At 43.2% G+C, this 23,684-nt stretch overlaps 1 protein-coding gene and 1 long non-coding RNA gene across 2 annotated transcripts in view; one reads left to right on the top strand and one right to left on the bottom strand.

The window, feature by feature from the left end:
* Positions 1-23,684, bottom strand: part of reck (reversion-inducing-cysteine-rich protein with kazal motifs) — a 67,248-nt gene that overhangs the window by 24,312 nt on the left and 19,252 nt on the right. The window contains exons 2-12 of the mRNA XM_056364733.1: positions 21,157-21,215; positions 17,618-17,692; positions 12,626-12,662; positions 10,114-10,199; positions 9,977-10,024; positions 9,368-9,401; positions 8,914-9,111; positions 7,730-7,994; positions 7,472-7,645; positions 2,593-2,805; positions 372-508 (exon numbers count right to left, since the gene is read on the bottom strand). Coding sequence (XP_056220708.1) covers positions 372-508; positions 2,593-2,805; positions 7,472-7,645; positions 7,730-7,994; positions 8,914-9,111; positions 9,368-9,401; positions 9,977-10,024; positions 10,114-10,199; positions 12,626-12,662; positions 17,618-17,692; positions 21,157-21,215 — 1,326 coding nt within the window. The remainder of the gene's footprint in view (positions 1-371; positions 509-2,592; positions 2,806-7,471; positions 7,646-7,729; positions 7,995-8,913; positions 9,112-9,367; positions 9,402-9,976; positions 10,025-10,113; positions 10,200-12,625; positions 12,663-17,617; positions 17,693-21,156; positions 21,216-23,684) is intronic.
* Positions 11,349-17,608, top strand: LOC130161438 (uncharacterized). The gene is made up of 3 exons (XR_008826151.1): positions 11,349-11,510; positions 16,124-16,212; positions 17,458-17,608. It is a non-coding gene; the product is annotated as an uncharacterized LOC130161438 (long non-coding RNA).

Genomic DNA, 23,684 nt, shown 5'->3' with positions numbered 1-23,684 from the left:
ATAGAAGAGAGACATTTAATTAACAACTACATATTTGACCTGTATTAACCTCTAGTTAACCTCTCGCTAAGATTCATCCTGTGGGAACCTTGAATAAATATTCATGATAATCCATAATCATTATAATCCACTGGACCAAAGAGCACAGCTCCAATGAGACGATCACGCTCTTCTGTCTGAAGCTTGATTAGATGATATAAAGCAGCCTCTGTGTTCTTCTGCCCTCTGGTGGCAGCAGATAAAATCACCTGCAGGTTTAACTGAGCGATCATGATCCAGAGACTCAGAGCAGCAGATATGTGTCTCCTCTACGTCTCACTACAGGGAAGAACGAGCGCTCAGAGGGACAGGAAGCGTACGTCGTGACTCACTGAGGTATCTGTGGAGGGGGATGCAGCGTTCAGGGTCATCAATGGGCGACAGCAGTTCACAGATCCTCTCTGGTGTCTGTCCTTCGTGGAAACGTTTCCTGTCCCCACACTGTGTCAGGATGTCCACACAGTCCGACCTGATGGACGATAACACACGGAGTCAAGTGTAGTGTTAAGGTGGAGAGGGTTGTGAGACGGGCTGGGTGCAGAGCGAGAGGCTCTGTCGACACACACACACACACACACACACACACACACACACACACACACACACACACACACACACACACACACACACACACACCGCCTGTGGCTGCATGTGTGTGAGGGTGAAATGTCATTCAAGACAAGTGGAAGATTAAAACCTGAGAGGAGGCCAGCGTCTGACAAATGACTGAACAAGATATATAGCCTGAAGGGTGGAGGGACGTTATGTAGTGCACACACACACACACACACACACACACACACACACACACACACACACACACACACACACACTCCAGACATGACACAGCAGATCCTGAGTGAAGGGCAGGGCCTCCACCTGTCCATCAGACCCCAGGCAGATGTATTTATACTCTCATCACTCACCACTGACGACATCAGTGTATAATGTGCAGAGTGGAGAGGTGGAGAACAACGACTGAACCTGAAGCTAAAACTTCACAAACTGACAAAAATAAACCACAAATGAGACGTAGAGTCATTAAGAGTAATTACACCACAACCAGGCCATAAAAATGCATATTTTACGATCTGAGCAGCCTGAAGCGCAATTTAAATGATCACACAACGGCTTCTGTTGCCAGTAAGAGGCTCTGAGAAAGACTTGGGAAAGGTCAAAACTACTTCCTGTTAGAGAAAGCACCAGACTGAGGAGCGGAGGACTGACTTTCAATAAGTGTCTGTTGGACGGTTGAAAAGCCTTTAAGCAGAAAGAGGCTGCTTTAGGATATGTGTTAAATTTAGCTGTAGTAAAAGCTAAAGCTAATAGTGTTAAGGGATCCATGGATTATGAGCAATGACCCACTAATCTGCACTGAACAGAGTATAACACGGCGCCTATGCATATGTAATATTGTGCTGTTTAGATGTGGGGCTTTGAACCGATCCCTGACCCGTGGTGAGCAGTCAGCCTTTCACTTGTTGGGCGAGATTAACTCAAAAATACATGATTGAACAAAAAATAAAAATCTGATTATCCTCTCTGAATTCTGAGATATGATCTAATTAACTCTGAAATACAGGATTTTTTTTTTTTAAAGAAGTTTTCTCAGAATTCAGAGATAGTGATCTCGTTAATTCAGAAAAACAGAGCAGGAATTGATTTTTCTCATGAAAACTTTTCTCAAAAGTCTGAAAACTTTTCTCAAAAAACATCCCTGCTCTGAATGCTGAACTCTGAAATAATAATCTTGTTCATTCAGAAAAACGGAGCAGATATTTTTTCTCAAGTGTAATGCATTATGCACCATTTTCTTCCAACATCTTCTACATATGTAAATTCTCATATATTCAAATAGAGTCTGAGCTCTGCTGTTACTTTCTCTTTAAAGGAGCTATTTGTAAGTTGTTCTATTGCTACATGGTTAGCATTACAACGTTAGCATTAACAGCTGTTTAGCAGCCTTGGTAAGAGCTTCAGCCATTGTTGCAGTTACACGACAAGAGATTATAATACTGTAGTCCTCTGAGCAGCTGCTTCTTCAGGGCAGACTGTACGTCCTTCAGTGACTCGGTATCGGAAAGTGACAAGTCGGGCCGACCAGGCCGGAGCTAGCTGGTTAGCACGCTAACTTCAGTAGAAGAAAAGAAGTGATAGAAAAAAGCTGCTAATGCTAACATTGAATTTCTTTTCATTATAAATTAATTTGATGTATTTTTGAACGTCTCTGTCTCCAAATGCTGCTGCTAAGATGGAGACATAGAAACTGTAGCGGAAGGTGTCAGTTTTATGTGATGTTGCTGGTATGACGTCACTATGACATCATCAGGTCTTTTCTCTGTCTATCTTTTCTGGGAGGCGCGTCGCACGTGTAACATAGGCGAGAAGCCGAATCTCTAGATCACGTGACGCCTCCGCTCTGACCCGTTAACATGAGCGGCAAAATGAAAACCAAGATGTTTCACAACCGCCACGCCACGCACACGCCATGCACCCAGTGTGTTCCTGCCCTTAGAAATAAAGCTTGTTTATGCTGAACGGACATAGACCTACTTGCATATGACGCTCCCTCTGAACTTGCTGTGGCAGGGTTTGATCTGCAGGGAGCAGGCCACCGCCTTCCACATGTCCGGCAGACACTTCCTGATGTCCAGCACGGGGATGTTCATGAACGGCATCTTGATCGTCCCGTTGGACCACAGCTTGATGTCGTTCATGGCGCCCTGGTCCGACTGGACGTTACAGCTGCGGAACAGCTCTGTGGGCCTGAGGACAGAGACAGACACAGGGAGCTTTACAAGAGCTGACAGAGACACAAACAGCTGGTTCTTTAAAAGTAAGAATATATCGTAATAATCAACAACGCCTGACAGGGACTGTAGTCTGTGCGTTGGCAGAACAAGGTGAGCGGGCAGCGCTGCTGCCTCACAGAGAGAAATCATGTTCCTCTAGAGAATGTGCGGGTTGTTTTCCTCCTCCGCTGCACCAGGAAGTGACTTTGATGTCTGATTGGTGGGTTTGGTCTCAAGTGAGTCAGCTAATTGGTGGTTTAACGGGAGAAGGTTCCAGGCTGAAGTCCTGGGTGTGGTTCCATCATTCCATTCGCTCCTGATGAGTGGCTGCTTTGTTTATGTTGAAGCGACCGTGTGTGTGTGTGTGTGTGTGTGTGTGTGTGTGTGTGTGTTTAACCCAGGAGCCTTGACTTTATTTAACCCCAAAATGGTCAACAGTGGTTTTCCTCAAACCAAAACTAAATGGCGCAGTCAGCTGATTCGTACTGAGAGCGACTCTCTAAAGATCGCTCCTGAGTTCAGTTAATGGAGAACGACAGTTTAATCAGAAAAAAGAAATATCATTTTATTTTTTTATTTTCAGGTTGAGAAGAACAAAAGAAAGCAGCAATTTCTTTCTGTTCATCTCCAATAAGGAACGAAACTCAGCTTGAAACTTCAAATATCACATCTGCTTGTATTGATTGGCAAATCTGTTGTTGTTGAATTACAATGAAAGCGTGGATCACAACACATGATTGCCTCAGTCTGACCACAGTAAAATCTAATGCGATTTGCAAAGTTTAAAGACTTTCTGATTGTGGCTTCTCCAGCGCCGGTATCGAGGACAGTGTGGCAGACAGGACACCACCATGCCTGTGTAGACTGTGCAGCTGTGCTCACACTGATACCACGCCTCGAGACTTTCTGCATGTTTATTGGAAGTATTGGCTCAAATTGTTTAATTTCACAAGTATTTATGATGCTCAGAAACAATATACATGGGTTTGTTTTATGATTGTGTCTTGGAAAACGTCACAGAATCTACAGTCGTGAATGACCACGACACCAAAACTGCCTCATTCCAGCGTTGCTCCTCGTGGTTTACACCGTTATTTGACTTGAACTTTTTCTGTGTGGTCACATATGAATATAAATATATAGATAAATTCCTCATTAACCTGGAAGAGTATCTACAAGTATCTCAGACTGTAAACTTCAGGAAACAGGGCTGCAGGCTCAGACGAGACTTTGGGGACCCGACCTTTATGGTCTCATGTGCTGTCAAAGAATATTGCAGTGTCTCATTATAACCACTAGGGGCAGATAGGCCAACTGTGACATGACAAATCAATGACTGAACAGATGAAAGAATGAATTGAGTATGTGAGTGAGTTATTTTGGGTCGGTGAGGTGAAAAACTGTTGTGGGCTGTTAATCAGGACTAGGCCTGATGGATTCAGGGATTTGTTTCTAATTTAAGATTCGACACAGACGCACGCCGTTACTCGCCCCGAGCTCTTCGCCCTGAAACACCACCTCCAGCCCAGTGTTTGTATTCCATGCTGCTCCCGGCTACACAGCCCAGTGTTTGAACCCCTCAGGGGAGCAGGAAGCCATACGAGGCTCTCCTGGAGCCCATCAAAGGAAACTCAAAGACCTCCTTACACGCCGTTTGTTTGCCTGAACTCCGAGTCCCACAATGCCACAGCACGAGCTCCATGCCATCGTGATCTAAAACCGCAATTTGTCAAACGGGTTTTCGTTGTGAAAAATAACAGGAAGGTTTGACTTTGATCAACTCGTTCAGACGCTGAAGGGTAATGAGCGTTGTGTCTTCGGCCTGTTCACACCTGGAATCAACCTGCATCAGGTGATCTGATAGGAGGCGAGCGGCTCACAGGTACAGGTGTGAATGAACATAAGATGTATATTGAGGACACACTGAGATCCGACCACATTCGGAGGTGGTCTGCGCCACATGAGGCCACATTCTTTCAGCAGTGTGAACGGAAACGTGTCCCGGGCCAAACTGAGGGACCAACTGTTTCAACAAACTACACAACATCACCGTGACTTTAATTCAGTGTCTGACACTCAGACTTCACCTTCGGTGGAATCTAACCCAGGCACAGAGCTCCGAGCGGCTGCCTCGCTCACCGGGTGATCAGCAGACCGCTGTGTGTATATGTGAAGTTCATCCGAGTTTGTTTTCATGAGTGTGTGTTAGTGTGACTTCCCAGCGAAGCCTTTGAAGCCGCTCCATTTGGCCTTTAGCCCCATCTGTAGAGAGTGTGTAAAACACGCCGTGGTGCTGATAACTGCAGGGTCACTGTGGGGTCAGTGTCAATCTGCCTGTTGTTCTCGACTGTCACACAGATGTTCACATGTAACACACACTGAAGGAACTGAAGTGTTGCAGGTGGAAACAGCTCAAATGTGGTTTTTCTTGAAACATTGTGTTGCATTTTAAGTTGAAGCACTGAAAGGAGTTGAAGTGTCACGTGAAGTTGAAGCACTGAAAGGAGTTGAACTGTCAGTTGAAGATGAAGCACTGAAAGGAGTTGAAGTGTCAGTTGAAGATGAAGCACTGAAAGGAGTTGAAGTGTCATGTGAAGTTGAAGCACTGAAAGGAGTTGAAGTATCATTTAAAGATGAAAGACTGAAAAGAGTTAAAGTGTCAGTTGAAGTTGAAGCACTGAAAGGAGTTGAAGTGACATTTGAAGTTGGAGCACTGAAAGGAGTTGAAATGTAATTTAAAGATGAAGCACAGAAAAGAGTTAAAGTGTAATTTAAAGATGAAGCACAGAAAGGAGTTGAAGTGTCATGTGAAGTTGAAGCACTGAAAGGAGTTGAAGTATCATTTAAAGATGAAAGACTGAAAAGAGTTAAAGTGTCAGTTGAAGTTGAAGCACTGAAAGGAGTTGAAGTGACATTTGAAGTTGGAGCACTGAAAGGAGTTGAAATGTCATTTAAAGATGAAGCACTGAAAGGAGTTGAAGTGACATTTGAAGTTGGAGCACTGAAAGGAGTTGAAATGTAATTCAAAGATGAAGCACAGAAAAGAGTTGAAGTGTCATTTAAAGATGAAGCACAGAAAAGAGTTAAAGTGTCATTTAAAGATGAAGCACAGAAAGGAGTTGAAGTGTCATTTAAAGATGAAGCACAGAAAGGAGTTGAAGTGTCAGTTGAAGATGAAGCACTGAAAGGAGTTGAAGTGTCATGTGAAGTTGAAGCACTGAAAGGAGTTGAAGTATCATTTAAAGATGAAAGACTGAAAAGAGTTAAAGTGTCAGTTGAAGTTGAAGCACTGAAAGGAGTTGAAGTGTCATGTGAAGTTGAAGCACTGAAAGGAGTTGAAGTATCATTTAAAGATGAAAGACTAAAAAGAGTTAAAGTGTCAGTTGAAGTTGAAGCACTGAAAGGAGTTGAAGTGACATTTGAAGTTGGAGCACTGAAAGGAGTTGAAATGTAATTCAAAGATGAAGCACTGAAAAGAGTTAAAGTGTCATTTAAAGATGAAGCACAGAAAAGAGTTAAAGTGTCATTTAAAGATGAAGCACAGAAAGGAGTTGAAGTGTCATTTAAAGATGAAGCACAGAAAGGAGTTGAAGTGTCATTTAAAGATGAAAGACTGAAAAGAGTTAAAGTGTCAGTTGAAGTTGAAGCACTGAAAGGAGTTGAAGTGACATTTGAAGTTGGAGCACTGAAAGGAGTTGAAATGTCATTTAAAGATGAAGCACTGAAAGGAGTTGAAGTGACATTTGAAGTTGGAGCACTGAAAGGAGTTGAAATGTAATTCAAAGATGAAGCACAGAAAAGAGTTGAAGTGTCATTTAAAGATGAAGCACAGAAAAGAGTTAAAGTGTCATTTAAAGATGAAGCACAGAAAGGAGTTGAAGTGTCATTTAAAGATGAAGCACAGAAAGGAGTTGAAGTGTCAGTTGAAGATGAAGCACTGAAAGGAGTTGAAGTGTCATGTGAAGTTGAAGCACTGAAAGGAGTTGAAGTATCATTTAAAGATGAAAGACTGAAAAGAGTTAAAGTGTCAGTTGAAGTTGAAGCACTGAAAGGAGTTGAAGTGTCATGTGAAGTTGAAGCACTGAAAGGAGTTGAAGTATCATTTAAAGATGAAAGACTAAAAAGAGTTAAAGTGTCAGTTGAAGTTGAAGCACTGAAAGGAGTTGAAGTGACATTTGAAGTTGGAGCACTGAAAGGAGTTGAAATGTAATTCAAAGATGAAGCACAGAAAAGAGTTGAAGTGTCATTTAAAGATGAAGCACAGAAAAGAGTTAAAGTGTCATTTAAAGATGAAGCACAGAAAGGAGTTGAAGTGTCATTTAAAGATGAAGCACAGAAAGGAGTTGAAGTGTCATTTAAAGATGAAGCACAGAAAGGACTTCATTCAGACTGATTCAGACTGATTCAGACTGAGGAGCAGTAACTCATGAAAGGAGAATTACGAGTGTTGCACTTTTTGACCCAGTTATTTGTCTTCAGCAAACTTTGGAGTTTCATTGTGAAACTCTAAGAACATGACAGCATCCTTCTGTTGTTTTAGAGAGGGCTGTGAGGAAGGCTCGCTGAGGATGACGAGCTAATGACAAAGAGGAGAAGCAGGCGACCATCAGTTTAACCCTGGGGAACGGCGGGAGTCTGACCTGTTGTTGAAGTTGGTGCAGTAGGTGAGGTCCTTGCAGCCCAGCTGGCAGGGCTCTCTGACGTCAGCCAGGCAGTTGATGAGCTCCGTCTCCACCGGGTTGTACTCACAGAGCTGGTCGAAGTCCTGCCACGTCTGGCTGCCCCAGTTGGTGCTGATCTCCTGACACATGTCCCTGTCACAGCAGAGCAGAGTCAGTTTCACCTCAGCCTGTATCATGTGATCGACCTCCTGATGTCGTGTCAGCTCAGCGCTCTACCTGCAGAGGGAGGTGTTGGCCTTGGAGCAGCAGTGCAACTTGGCACAGTCCATCTTGGCGGGATGGGGGGTCTCCTCTTCAGGTGGGGAGGGAGGGTGGGCGCTGCCCAGGAAGCACTGCCACATGGGTTCCTGAGGGAGGGGCTGCGAGCCACACTCCTCGATCAGACCCTCCATGATCTCGTGCTCTGTGCTCATGGTGCGAAGGATTCTCCGGCAGGCCACCTGGCAGTGGGTGGCCTCCGCCCGGTCGCAGCAGTACAGACCTGGATGTGAAGGATGATGGGCTGGTGGGAAATGTGCTATATCATGACAAATACAGATTCACAGTTTCTGATGTGTGACGCAACTTAAATGATCTGGAAATTCACACAGAGGTGAAAACGTAACCTTCTTAGTGAAGGTAAATGACGTTTCCCTCGTCACGACTTCATGGTTTTGACGCCGTTTTTAAATTTACTTTTACAATTGAATCTACATTTACTTTGTTTTTCCGTTGAATTGTATTTAAAGTTTGAGAAAGTCAACTGTTAAAAAGACTAATAATAAAAGCTTGATGTTTCCAAAGTCACTGATAAAGTCGTGTTAAAAAAATCATGATTTCAACTCTGATCAAATTAATCATGATTATGATTTTGGCCGTAATTGAGCAGCGAGTTGGGCGTTACAGTGTCAGAGGAACTATGGGAGGTGGGTGTGGCCAATATACAGAACTATCAATTCCAGATATTGATCAATCCAATTTGAGCTCTTTAATCTGCTTTAAAACGATATGGGACCGACATTCAGACAGACTTTATCACGGCAAACTGATTCGATTTCGGTGGTTAAACGTCAAAGGTCAAGGTCAGTGTGACCTCAGAAAACACTTTTTAGCCATAAATCAAGGCTTCACAGCAATTATGACTAAATTTCACACAAATGTTTAATATTTTCTGTGACTCTGGATAAACAGGGACGTGACCTGGAACTAGTCTGAGTGGCGGAGGGATACGACCACGAGGAGGTCTCTAGTTTTCTTTGTGTGATTCGCCCGGTCATTTGTCGATACTTTGCTCTGGGAGCTCTGCTGATGAATCCCTTGTGTCTCGGTCAACTTGTGTAATTGTGTAACGGGGTGTTTTGTCTCTTGTGTTTATTGTGCTTGTGCTAATGTTAAGAAAATCATAAATAAAACACTCGTACTGTCTATGGGGCTGCGTATGGGGTAGGACTTGGTGAAGTTGCTGACGCAGCTGAGCAGCTGAGCGCTGTGGCTCTGACAGTACTCTTTGACGGCGTTGATCTGAGACACGGTGGGCGTGGAGTCGGTCCTGAAGATGGCCTGGCAGTACTCCCTGCAGGTGGTGTGACGCCCTGCATAGCTGCAGCATGTGGAGCCCACTGAGGAACACACACACACACACACACGTCATTAATATTTCTATGTAACACGGCTCTGCTATGTGTGTGTGTGTGCATGTTGTTTATTAACATTATGTGTGACACAATGAAAGAGAGAGAAACACAAACAAGCCCATGTATAGGTCCACACACAGCGAGAGGTTTGTTTGTTTATTGGCTGCAGGATGAGATGAGATCAGTGTTTTCATCTGCTGCTTCTTCTCTCTTCATCTTGTGGATGTGAGAAACTACTTACTTTCATTTTTGGTGATGCAGCTGTAGAGAGAGTTCTGGAAGGAGAAGAGAGAGAGTGTGACGACACCGACCTGTGCTGCTCAGCTCGATCACTATTTAACATCAGTGTTCAGGAGAAGAACAGAGATACAGCTGTTTATTTGTGTTGCTCACAGAGACGATATCAACATAATTTTGTGCAGCAGAAATATGTGTGTGTGTGTGTGTGTGTGTGTGTGTTTTATCTTTCTCATTCCTTTAACCGTCTTGGGACCGACTTTGGTTCCCACCCCCACTCAGGAATCCCTGCTCCATCTCTTCATCAAGATTAACATTTCAAAAGTTATCTTATAGAAGAATGGTGGATTTCTCCTTCACCAGTCTTATTATTATTTTTCCAATGTATGTTGTTTTCAGCAGTTATTTTCCAGATAAAGCAGCAGCAGTAAAAGGTGTAGTAGACGTGCAGGTATTAGGAATAGTGCTGGTGATATATCTGGTTATTGGTTTTTATCTGGTTATATAAGAAGAAGACAACTTGGGTCTATACATTCACTTTTTAAAGAGTGACAGATGTTAAATACAGTTGACAGGAACTGTAACTGAAACTGACAGAGACTCTCGCACTTACCTCTGTGATTTTCTTGCAAACTTTTGTTATGTCATTTTTGGACGAGGCCTATAAGAGAGAAGAAGTGAGATCAAAGCAGGTAAAGACGGCAGAGGTGGTTCTGTCGTTCTCACAAACAAAGCAGGACAGTCTCTCACCTGTCTGCATTCCCTGCGACACTCGGCTGAGATGGCCAGCTCGCAGCAGCCCAGCCCCACCCAGCCGTCTGACTTCCTGGATACTCCTGGAGACAAATCCAACGCCACAGAATCAGCCATGTGTGATGTGGATTTATTTTACGGAGTTTAGCTTCTACACTTGATATCTGAGTCGTCAGCTAAAATCGTCCCTTTTTAGTCTGGCTTTTAATTGAATTAGATGTATTTATCTTTCTGTTTATTTATATATTTTAAGCTGTTTTACTAGTAGTTATTTTCTGGACAGTTTTAATATCCTACTTTTATTTATTTTATTTCTACTTTTATCTTTGGTTTTATTCTCTTCCAAACATCTGCGCTCTTTTGGCATTTCGTCATTTTATCTTTATGACTTTGTCTTCATTTTTATGTGATTTTTAATATCTTACTTTTCATTTGTGGTTTTATTCACAATACATGTTCCGTGTTTGAATATTTTATCTTTATTACTCCTTCTTCATCTTTGCTTTCCGGTCTTCAGTGTAGTGAACAAACCAGCGAGCAGCCACAGTGATTTCAAATGAAAACCTGCAGTTGGACACAAAAATATTGACTTTTTTTTCTCTGCTTCCTGTTAGTAAGTCATTTCCTAAAGGGTTACTTGTATTCTCAGTCGACGTATTAAAGAGTCTTATTTGTTTTGGAGGGGTTGTTGAAAACCTACTGAACTGCCGGTCAGAAAGTTAAACTGCTGGTCCGATGGTTTGTATTTATCAGCTGTTTTCATACCAACAATGAAGTATTGCTGATATATGAATGTGTTGAGTCCAATGTAAAGCACCATGCTGTGTATTCTGTTTCCCCTTTTCTGTAATATATAAATATAACTTTGTTCTTTTCAAAGAAACACTACCTTGCACTGTGTCTACTGTTGTCATGAAAAAAGTACTGTGTTTGTTTCTCCTTTTGTAACTTTGTATTCTGACTATAAAGCAAAATATTAAACATTAAAAAACGACCCTAACCCAAACCCTTATTTTCTTACTAACCAAATGCCAGGTAGACACTGGTATTAATGTATTGATCTGATGTCTTCTCTGCTTTTCTTTTCTCTGTTGTGACAAAAACAAACACAACCCCAAAACTGAACTGCACCAAACTGCAGACTTTGTACCGATACTCCCCGACCGTTAGACGTGTTATATTTAGAGTTCAAACAGATTCCATTGGGTGAAATGAAGGGAGCATTAATTGAAGCTGGTGTGTTGAGAAGCGGTTACACCCTCAAAGCTGCAGGAATGCAGAGAACATCAGAGGATCGATGATATCTCAGTCTGAGAGGCCTTTTCCTTAACAGGTTCAATCTCTCCCAGACTCCTGCGGCCGTCTGGACGTCGGTGGTTAGCGGCTACAAAAAGGTAAGAATAACAATACCTCCCAATCTGGAGGCTATTAGGCCTCTGACAGGTAGATTTGTTCCAAGCTCAGGCGGCAGGACTCGGGCCTTTGAGGCGGCAGGCTGCTTTCAGCTCTGCTGAGCTCTGGTCAGGGTCAGCTCCCCTCACAGCTTTAACTTGTTACTGTTTCTTCTCATGCAACCAGATACACACAGTAGATACAGCTCGGGTGGAACGTCGTGTTTCATGTCATTCTCGGAGTCAAGGTGTTTTCCTTTGATTTATTGTACGTCCATTCGGGTCAGTCACATAAATATGACGAGCACTCGGTCAGAATGCGTTGGAAAAACCTTCAAAGGTTTGAAGTGCGTCTCCACGCAGAATCTTCTATCACGTTTACAGCAACAGCCTCACCAAAGTTTTAATGCTGGAATACGTTTGAGAATAAAAACAAGTGTTTGTCTGTCTGAACCTAAAGTTGACAAGTTAATATGTTAGAGAAACGAGAGCTGCTTTAACCCAGAGACGTGTTTCTGGTGACCTGATGAATCTCGGCCCAGTATTCCCTCTCTGTTGCGTTCAGTCTGCACCACCTCCTCAATGCTCCACCATGTTCACCATACTGCTGAGCAGGTCGTGGACTGAGAGTTTATCTGCACTGAATGAAAATGTTTCGGGCTCTTAAACCAAAACAGCTCAGAAAGGACTGGGCCAGCTGCACAAAACACCTTAAGTTAAGATTTCAACTGAAGTCCAACTTAAGATTTTGTTGCACAAAAGACCCTTAAGTCTTAAGGTTTCCTGCAAAGTTTCCTCTGATTGTATCTGACCCTCAACTTGTCTGAGTTTCTAATGAAAAATGAAGAGTATGAAAATCACAACAAGAGTTTGACTTGAGCAGCAGACTTAAGGTGTTCAGTGCCACTGGCCCCAGAATCGTTCAGTGGAGCTGGAACGAAGCGCAGAGCTGGTGAGCTCATGTCTCTGTGGGTTCGTCTCTACGACCAACGCCTCTCATTGTTCATGTAAAAATGCTGAAGCTGATCTTTTATGACGCTTCCTAACAGCTGCCAAATTCAAAAGAAATTTTAAAAAACCTTCCACCTTTTGGTTTCAACATTAGTATTCCTCCTTACCTGGAAGTGTAGAGTTGATGCACATCCACAGTTCATTCTGAAAGACAAAGGAGAGGAAAAGGTTAAGGACAAATATCAACATGTTTCCATTTATAAGCACATAACTCTGAACTTGTGCATGTGACACAACATGATTTCTCCTCAGTTACTATTCACCACATTCAGGAAGGTAACGTTCCTAGTCTTTCTACTGTTTACTAGACTCACTCAAAGTCTTGGTGATGAAGTCCCAATTTAAATCTCAGTTGAGTAAGGTGTACATTATTACAGTGGGTCTGTTTAAAGTGGCATTTTTAATGTGGAAAGAAAGTTCAGACTCCAGTCGACCCGTCTGCCGGAGTCTGTCCATCAGACGCCACTAAGAGCTGATGCTGTTCATAAAAGCCAGTTTCCGCTGAGACCAGGTCCAGTTTATGGTGGTGATTAGGTCTGAGGTAGGAGGGCTTGATTTGGGTTTCCCGCCAAACATCTGGGTGGGTACTGGGACAAGTTTGGTCAAAGGGGTCAAAGAGGAGGAAGTCTGGTTGGACAAGGAAGTGGCAGCCACTATTGCTGGCTTCTGGTAATTCAATTCAATTCAAGAAACTTTATTGGTCCCCACATAAAGGGCACATACAGTAAAATACACAGATAAGTAATCAAGCTCGAAACTGCCCCGTACCACATGAAGCTCATTTCTTTCCTGAAACACAGAACTGTTTTTGACACAGAGAAGAAGAGACACAGGAGGTGACATTCATTATTGTTAATAGTTCGATACAACAACAGAGCAGCAGGTTCAGTCAGTTAGCTGCACTGCACGGTCCTGGTGACGGTCTGTGCACCGTCATGTACATCCACAAACATCTGTAACTACATCTGGCTGCTCTCCGTATTTGAAACACGGCAGCACACAGTTGCGTCATCATGTGCACATCTCCCTTTTTGATAAATAGCTCAGGGTTTGTTTGACCAACAGTTGTAATCAGCTGTTGGTCACACACAGCATCCTCCATCTCTGCACCTTCTCACTGGGTGACAGGTTGAGGGTTCACCATAGGAAACAGGTTAAACAAACATCCAGATGTGCAGCATGTTGGATCAACTGCAGTCACAGTCCAGTCCTGATGTCATGGAGCCAAACAATTAGCATTGTGCAAAGGAATCTGCCGGTCCCCCCGTCCTTACCAAGAACAACCACAGTATATTTAAGTACACTGTTAGTGGACTACTTAAGATAGAAAATAAGATGTGTTCTTCCAGGACGTGTTTGGGTTGCTGGTATACTGCGCTTATACTTATACACCCTAACTGTTTACGTATAGACAGTATATCTTTAGTTTACCTTCAACCAAAAGGTTTCAGGGCCTGTGACCCAGAGGAAATAAAACAGGAACTAAACTACAGAATAAAAGTCAGTTCCATGGTTTCCTGGATTCCTTCCAGACGGCAGTGGCTTTTTAATACACAATTTTTATGGTTTAATACTTTTTTCTAAAACAACCTTTGGTTTACCTTTGATGGTACAACTTCACTTTGATCTGTGACAGTTTTCAATCGTCCACTTGTTCTGCCACAAGTCCAGTTCCCTTTGATTTAACTCTGATGGCAAGAAATATCGTGATAATTAATATTATCCGTTGCAACTGTATGACTGAAAGCACGGGTGTGTGCACATCCATGACTGTGGGCTCTGGCTTCCTCGTGGTGGTGGTACATGGCTTCAGCTTTGTTGGGTAAGTTTCACATTAGTACTTCACCATATGAAATGTTTATGTAATTAAAATGTCTAATATACAGATCTATGGTCACAGTCAGGGATAGAGGCAAATCATTTTCCGCTCTGTGATGAGGCGGTTTAGTGGCGGACTAATTGTCCAGTAATTCCTCGGCTTGGAAAAGCATCTGTCAGCAGGAGAAAGCACCAAACGACTGACTGAAGGGACGAGGAGATGAGAAACGCTGGAGGAAGCGGTGAGAAGTTTCACTGAGGACAAACACGACATTCCTTGGATCAGAATGGTGTTGACAAACATGGAAACATATAAATCCTCTGAAACTCCCTTCGGTTTTGTGGTGAGAAGTTATGGGATTCATCATCACCAACACGTCTGTGTGTCTCTCTGCCTAAAGGGACAGAGGGACGACGTCAGGGACAGACATAAACCGTCCGTGCTGTTACGCTTCGACAGGACGGTCAGTCCTGTAAACGTAGCACGTCACTGTTAACGCTCCCCTCCAGTCTCTTGGCTGGGGAACAAAGGTTCCCGTCAGCGGGCGTCAGCATCATTTATGAGGCGGACTGAGAAGTAACAGCGTCTTTACATGAAGCATTAACATGATTTGTGTTGAAGCAGGAGCCAATAAGGCAGAGAACCTGCCAGGAGGAATAATGGTGCAGTTTAGACGAGTCCAAGCAGAAATCCTTCCAGTCTATCCTCAGAGCCGGGGCCTTTGTTTGTACATCTGATACACATCTTTACTCAGTTATTTATTTAGTTTCCTTTTTGTTTGAGGCTGATATGATTTCAGAATTCAAAGGCTCCACATGCGACCAATTAAACACCGTTTCCTTTTACAGTTTGGTTCTTGTCAGGGCGGAAAACAAAGAAAAATACTGTGAGTAAATATCAAACATACAGTATATGTGAACATACTGTATACTCTGCATGTTTCATAGTAAGCTGGATCTTCCAATAAAAGAAAAAAGGACTAAATACAAATATGACCAGCACCTGACACTTTACAGTTCAACTCATCAAAAGCTTTCACTGGAGCTTTCAACTTCATCTAATGATCTTCCTCAGAGGATGGACATTGCTCGATTGGGTGACGACAGCATTAAGATACTGGTGTGTGGGCTGTTACACCATCTCTTACAACAGGAAGGATGAGTTCGGGAGGAACGTCTTATCAGTGAGGAGGAGGACAGAGGGAGTCAGCGGACGGCCAGACAAAGACTGAGCGGCACGCACTGAAGTAACCGAGTTACAGTCAGCTCCCCAGAGGAAGATCACTTTTTAAATGTCTGCAAACGAGAAACCTGTAAATCGAGGCAGGGAGTTCAAGAGACCCGGAGTTCTCCTGGAGAACGCCGAATTCTTGGTAACAAGACGTTCAGGTTTCAAACGGCTCTTTACCCATGTGCAAAGTAAATGCTACGTCCACACTGCTACGTTTTCATTTTAAAACTCATCTCTTTAGCTACGTTTCCTCCGCCCGTCCACACCACGTCGCCGTTTTAGAACAGTGTTTTAGAAACTCTGGGGTTGTGTCTTATTTTGAAAACTCTGGGGTTGTATTGTAGTCTAGACAGACAGAAACTGAGACCTTTGTAAAGGATGATGTCACACCCACGGCCTCTCCTGATTGGCTCTCATCAGCCTGGACTATCAGTGGTGAATACGACATGATGATGAATGACAGTGTTACTGACCTTGTTGTCTTTGCTAGCAGCTGTTGAGGAGATAAACACTGTATTTTAACTTTGCAGCTGTCTTTGTTTTTCCTTGTTCATAGTATTTTTTGCAACTAATCAACTGCAGAGGAGACAATCTACTTCCTGTTTACACCGGTTCGCACATGCTCAGTGAAGGTGATTTGCTCAGGTATGTGTGTGTTCGTCTGGACGGAGGTCGTTCTTGTTTGAAAATGTTTTAAATGAAAACGTAGTAAAAGAGTCGCAGCAGAGCGGGTGGATGAAAGCAGAGATCAGCATGACTCCATCCAAACCTCGAGGAAGACTTGAACTAGCGCACGGTATCCTGTAGTCCTGTGGGTCTGTCACTAGCCTGGTTTTTATTTATTTTCTAATTGAAGCTTCTGGTATGTTTAATAACTCATGTTCAATTTAATGCTTTTTCTTTTGTTGTCTTTTACGGTTTTTAGATTTTTACCTTCATTATAAACTTTATTTTCACTTTAGATTTTTGTCTAAGTGTTTTGAAGAAGTCATGATTCAACTGAAATCCATGACCAGATACAACTACAGCATGTTAATAAGTTAAAAGTTGACTACAGTTAAATTCAGATGTTTTCTGAGATGAAATATAAACGGTTCTGTCCTTCAGTGTAAGCAGGAAGATTTTGTGACAGTTAAACTTTATTTGCATACACTGTGTGTACTGTACATATCTGTGCGTTTCTTACAGTGTTTAGTTCTATAAGAGCAGGACAAATGTTCACATGATAGAAAACATTTAAGGCTGCGTCTAATTACTGGTGTGGTTCTAATAGACGAGCCCCAAACCAGCCTCTATGCTTTGTAATTAGCTATGGTGGGAGGAAGGGCTGAGTGTGTGTGTGTGTGTTTGTGTGTGTGTGTGTGTGTGTGTGTGTGTGTGTGTGGTTTAACCAGTGACCACCGACCCACTTCCCGTATAAATCTAATGAGAGAGTTGATGCTAATTTAGTCTTAACACTGATTACAGCACGTTTGACTAAATCTAATATCTTAAAACAGTCCAAAGATAGAGATATATGATGTTATCGCAGGGGTGGTGTGTGTGTGTGTGTGTGTGTGTGTGTGTGTGCGTGTGTGTTGGGTGGGGCTATAGGTTTTACACCATGCTGCAGTGGATGACACATTTTCATTCAGCCATTCAAGGAATTTCAACATTTCACTCCCACACAACTAATGACTCAGCTCTCATGACTGTAAACAAGGAGAATAAAGCAGATGTTCCCTCATCACCTTAACGTCCTGTCCACGTTCAACACCAGAAACCAGCTTCAGACAGCGAGTTACCAGCCTGATCTGACCACATGTGCTTTCACATGACAGAGGTATTTTCATTGATTATTACAGATTTGGATTAATAAGTTGCTTTGTCTTATTTGTCTTTTATTTCCAGTTTGTCCGACCAACAAACCAAAACATATTCAACAGCAAAATAAGAAACAGTGCTGCAGCCTGAGAGAGAAAACAAGGACCCTTGAGTTAACCCCTTAAACATTCAGCACATCCATGATGATTACACTCTGATTACACTGGAGAAGGGACAGTGAACTCACCATGGACTCTGGACAGTAACTGGGTAACCTCTGGAGGAGATGCTTCAGACGAGACTCACTCTTTATAGTGGCGAGCTGCAGGACAGGAGCAGAACAGAGTTCATATGAACGCATCTTAAATCCATGTACTGTGTGTGTGTGTGTGTGTGTTTGAATTTTATGAGACAAAGACAAAAACACCTCCAGAACCCCTCCCACTTCTAAACTGTATTATTGAGTCACTATTACTGATCAGCATCAGCAGACGCAGCAGATCATTTTCACTTTGATCCATGAGACGATAAAAACGAGCTCGTTGCACCTTCAGTCTTGTGCTGTTGTTTTCCAGCTCAGAGGAATGTGTTGAGGCCATGGGAAAGTGTTGGATAATGTAGTCACTCCCAACACTTCTCAAAGATATGCATCAACAACACACACACACACACGCACACGCACGTACACACACACATTCAGGGCGAGAGCCTGGGAGAACGAAGCCACGGCCAACAGTCTCTGGCTGAAGTGTGAAGTCATTAAACCGAGTGAGTGAGATTTACAGCTTCACACGCTCAGACTGACGGAGGACTCGCTCCGATTCTGGATCATCTCTTTTCTCCTGCAGCTACTGGACGTTACAGCGACTCCATACACCCAGAGACGCCTGATGAGCTGCATCCAGTGAGCGAGGATTATCTGGTGAAGGCACGGGACAGTTGAAGGGGAGAGGACGTGTTTTAAACAAAGGGACGTAGTGTAGTGAAGCAGCTGATCAACACAGTCAGCAGTCTGAGCTCATACAGAACCACATTAGGACTCTTCTGTTGTTTCATACCTTTGTGTTTTCCCTAAAAGAGCCACACAAATCCAGAATCAGCACGACCTCAGCTCATTATATCATGTCACTGGATCAAGACGTCTGGACACTGTAATATGGGACAGTGGCACATAAAAGAAAAGAGACCCTAAAGTTTGATTTATTTCATATATAAAACCACTGTTATAACTAATTAACCATGGTAACAAAAGAACATTTCAACACAGAAAGTTGCACATATTTGTTTGGGTTGTTCTACAGGTGATTGAAGTTTGAGTTCTGATCATTCTTTGGAGCAATATTGATTATAAATCAGCTCCAAAGCACTAAATATCTGACTGGTCTTCAATAAACTCAGAACACCTTCTCCTCACTCTGATTGGCTGTGACAGCACCCACTGGAGCCAATAGGAAAGTTTCAGAGACGTAAATCGAAACAATAGGTGTGGAGCCGCCATCGCTCACTCTGATCAAACTGTTCATGGCATGTCACAAGAGAAGCGACGACCCCATCACACACAAAGAGTTATACGTTATAAATTCATGAGTTGACCACAGGAGAGAAATGCACTTCCGGCGTGAGAAGCTGTGTGGTCTATGCTGCTCGCCACCTCCTTCATCACTGCTCTAGACGTCACTAGCAAAGATGGCGGATGAGAATCAACAGATAAACACAGAGAGTGCAGAGCAGCAATGCGCCAGGCAAACAATAAGCATCTCTCTCTCGAACATTTCATATTAGTTTATCGATCGAAGTCAGTGACTCACACGGACCAACGGAGGCTTGATGGAAAGCTCTGATTCTGTATTTCAATGTGAGAAAACAGCATGTCTCAAGCTCAAACCATTGGAGTCTCCTCTCCTGGAGGCTGCAGGTGCTCGTGATGTGGTTGTAATCAAGTGTTCTTGCACTGTTCTTTGTTGGAGCAAACTAAATCAGAGGAATGCAACGCAGATTGACAGTTAACTTCTTCTGCTGCTTCTCCATACGTCCTCACACCCCCGCTGAACTGACAGGAAAACACAACACCAAGCCAAGCGACAGTGATTCGCTGGCAGATAATCAAAGACGAAATCTCAGCAACGCAACAAAAGACCAACTCTGAAAAAGCAACGAGCCAAGTGGGTCATTTGTAAGACTCTGTCTGTCTGTCTGAGAGGTGAATAAGTGCTGCTGGCAGACTGACGGGCTCTTTCTCCAGCGCCGGGCCCTTTCAACACTGCAGGAGAAAAATGCTTCAGCACGGCGAAGGATTCCTGACAGTCAGCAAGTTTTCCTTCCAACAAAAGTCAAAAACAGTCGAATCCACTGATGCTTTCTCCATGTCTGAAGGTTCGTCGGTCAGGACGATGAACTATAGAGAACTGGTGGGTTCTCTGTAGCACCATCTACCAGAGGATCTTCACAGGATTAATGCAGTTAATGCAGGTCACGCCCACACCAGTTCAACCCTTCTGAACTGTGCTAAATGGTTAACCTGACTAAATGCCCCATGAGCTTTACCCCGTTAAAATAGAGTCCAGAGTTTCTTTGATGAAACTGACTTATTATAGCGTATTAAAAACTCTATAATAATAATACCACTACTACTGCTACTATAATACTAGGAGCAGTAGCAGTAATTATAATACTCATTTCAAGCCCTGGACCCAGAATCAGTGATGTTCAACTTCATATAAAACGTATGGGAGCAGCTCAGAGCCGCATCGTGACCTTCACTCTGATTCATTCATTTATCTAAATAAAGAAAAGTAAAGGTTCTCTTATTGTTCTTTATTGTTCTCTGAATATCCACCTGAGCCCCTGAGGAACGGCTGGTTTTCTGGGTGTAACCAGGCACAAGGCCGTTAGAGCTAAAACTGTCCTCCTGATTACCCCCCCCCCCCACCCCGACACCAGACCACACCCACCCACACTCGAGCCCTTAACCACAACCTCTGAAGCCAGTTTACAGGCCATTACTCCTCTAACAGGCCGTTATCTTTCCTTCTCCTCCTCCTCTTTATAACTCTCTTTTCCTTTCACACTTTCTTTCTTTGGACACGTCCCTCCCATCCCTCCATCTGTCAGTGAATGTCTGTCTTTCTTTGGACACGTCCCTCCCATCCCTCCGTCTGTCAGTGAATGTCTGTCTTTCTTTGGCTAGCAATGATGATGATGTCAACCAACAAGAGCACAACCTCCCTCTTCAATGCCCCCGCCCCATCACAAAACCCCCCCCCCCCCCCTCTTCCCACTTCAAAACCAGGAATAAGGTTTGAACTCTGCCTGTTTGTTGCTCGCAGAGAAAAGCTTCTTTCACGTCTTCTTTATGTCCAAAAGAAGGACACGAGAGAGAGAGAGAGAGAGAGAGAGGGAGAGAGAGAGAGAGAGAAGGAGAGAGATAGACAGAGAGAGAGAGCGAGAGAGGGAGAGAGAGGGAGGGAGAGAGAGGGAAGGAGAGAGAGGGAGAGAGAGGGAGAGAGAGGGAGGGAGAGGGAGGGAGAGAGAGAGAGAGGGAGAGAGAGGGAGAGGGAGGGAGAGAGAGAGAGAGAGAGAGAGAGAGAGAGAGAGAGAGAGAGAGAGTCACCTGCTCCCAGCTGCAGCAGAGTGAGGCAGAACTTTTATTCTGCACTTCAAAGAGCCGAGAGACAAAAAAACTTTACACTAGTCCCCTTCAAAAACCTCTATTCATGCACCGACTATAATGGGCTGTGTGTGTGTGTGTGTGTGTGTGTGTGTGTGTGTGTGTGTGTGTGTTCCTACCTGGTCACAAGCTTCTTTACAAGATGAAAACTCGGCAGCATGGTGGCAGCAGGCGGGATCTGCAGAGAGACACACCGTCAGTTCAGAGGTCGCGTTAGAGATCAGATCACGGACGGTTCGTCCTCTGGGAAACATGAACGTGAAACGTAAACTTGTTCCACATTGAATGTTGAGGTTTCTCAGAGATTTGCAAGCAGGAGTTGAAGAGGAAACAGCAGCTAACTTCACATTTCTCACAAACACGCTGATTTAAAAGTGTTTTTTTCTGTAAGTTGACTCACAAGCTGCTGCATGTCGTCACTGTCCGACAAAGTTTCTACAGAAAGTATCTGATGTATTAGATCCACCCAAAACACTACAGGCAACAAATAAAACTAAAGACATTTCCTCTATAATTTTAGTTTATTTTGGTTAGTTTCAGTTAGTTATCGTTTTTTATTTTTAATAAAGCCTCGATTTTATTTTTATTTCAGTTAACAAAAATGTTTTTCCATCATTTTGTTAGTTTTAGTTCATGATAATAAACTTGTTTTTAATAACAGACCATAACTGAAGCATCATGGTGCTACAGAGACGCTCCGGCCTGCAAACAGTATTCTGAGGATTGTTTGGTACGACATCCAACAAAAACACATTATTATCACATATTGTTCTGCAGAGGACACCTGTCTCAAATCACATAACACAACAACAAGGACATAATTCACACATATAAACCTGTTCAAAACCAGCCTGAGATCAACTGGGGGATAAAAACCAGAATGAAACCAGGTATAATAATAAATTCTGATGGAAGAGAATAGTTCCTCTAATAAAACCAGATATAAACATCAGAGTAAAAACCACAGTGGTTTCATAATAACCCGGATATAGCAGCTATTTTAACCCGACTTGTTATTATCTAATATCTTGATGGAAGATGAATGAACGACTTCTTGTATCTGTTCAATCTACGATTTGACATCCTGAACCGTCGGCTTGTTTTCACTATGATCTTCACGTGTGAGCTGAGACTTTAACTATCCCATTACATGCATACAGGTTTTCCCACGGTTCCTGAATGTAACGTGGTGACTCTGTATGAATATTGACGTGTGAGAAATTTGCTTGAGTCTCTGGTTGTTCCAGACTGAGACGATCCTGGAGAAAGATCCAGTGACATCTGATCAAACAGTCGTAGTTTCCCTCCAAACACTGACTGACTGTTTGAGGGATGAAGCTCGGTGCCGCATGTGTACATGCAGAGCTCCAAGACAGCTCACAGCTGAACATCAACACACACACACACACACACACACACACACACACACACACACACACACACGGACAGGGGACACTGGCTGGCAGCAGAGCTCCAAACCACGATCCAGCCCCGGGTTCCAGTAAGTGACTTGGCTCAGTGTGCTGTCAACAAACTGCTCCCACCTCCTCGTGTGTGGACGTCACAACACTTCTACACAGTGATGCTGAGGTGGAGCGATGTACCGCTAACCAGAGCAGATCCTCCTGGTCACGACTCCAATACAAGTGAAAGTTGTTCAAAGTTTTACTTCCGTTAAAGCTCTGGAGTACTTAAAAATACTGAAGTATTCAAAAGTACTTTTTTTATGTCAACTCATCGTTGTATTGTCCCACATTTACTGAAGCTGATGAGCCTTCTGACTCATCTTTACAGTGTCACTGGTTTTTCTCCTGTGATGAACACAGTGTGTGGTCTATCACATTTTCAAAATAAAATAAAATTTATTCCTCTGGCTAATAGCTGCTTCAAAGTAAGAGTCCTTCATAGAAAAGTAGTGGAGTCACAAGTTCAACATTTGTCTTTTAAGTGTCGTGGAGTAAAAGTCAGAAGTTTCCTAAAAGAATAATATTCAAGTTAAGTACAGTTACTGGAAAAGTGTACTTAAGTACAGTACTCAAGTAAATGTACTTCGTTAGTCTGTCCCCCTGTACAGATACTCAGGTCTGGCAGAGTCTTTTATCTGTTATAGTTTTACAGTTTTACAAGGACACTACAAATTATTATTATTATCACCTCCTCCTCTTTACAGGTGAGATAGGAGTCGGCATGACGACCAAGCAGCAGTGAGGACCTGCAGGAGTAGAGTGCTGTGTACATGGAGTGTGACTGAATGAATAAACTGCTTTGACTGATCACACACTCCTTAGTCTCAGCAGAGTGAAGCTCCTCCCACTCCCTTTGATCACGTATATATTGTTTAAGTACCACCGCGAGGTGAAGGCGTCTCACTGACTTCTGACAGAGCTGGAGATCAACCATCTGTTCATCTGAGTCGTTCTGTTCAATTCAAAGTTCAGATAGCTTGAATTTAAACTCCTTATATTCAAACCGCATCTACTAACCCACAACTTTAATGAACACTGTAAATTTGAGTTCTGCTCCGTCAGATTTCCAGAGAGAACGACAGAATGAGGAGAGAGGGAGAAAGGCAGGATGCAGCAGAGGAGACAAACACAAAGAAAAAGGGAGAGTGATTTCAGCAACCAGCTCTGCTACAAATTGACCA

The sequence above is a fragment of the Seriola aureovittata genome, chromosome 20 (genome assembly GCF_021018895.1).
Source record: "Seriola aureovittata isolate HTS-2021-v1 ecotype China chromosome 20, ASM2101889v1, whole genome shotgun sequence".
NCBI classification, from domain to species: domain Eukaryota; kingdom Metazoa; phylum Chordata; class Actinopteri; order Carangiformes; family Carangidae; genus Seriola; species Seriola aureovittata.
This window is presented reverse-complemented; position numbering and strand designations above follow the sequence as displayed.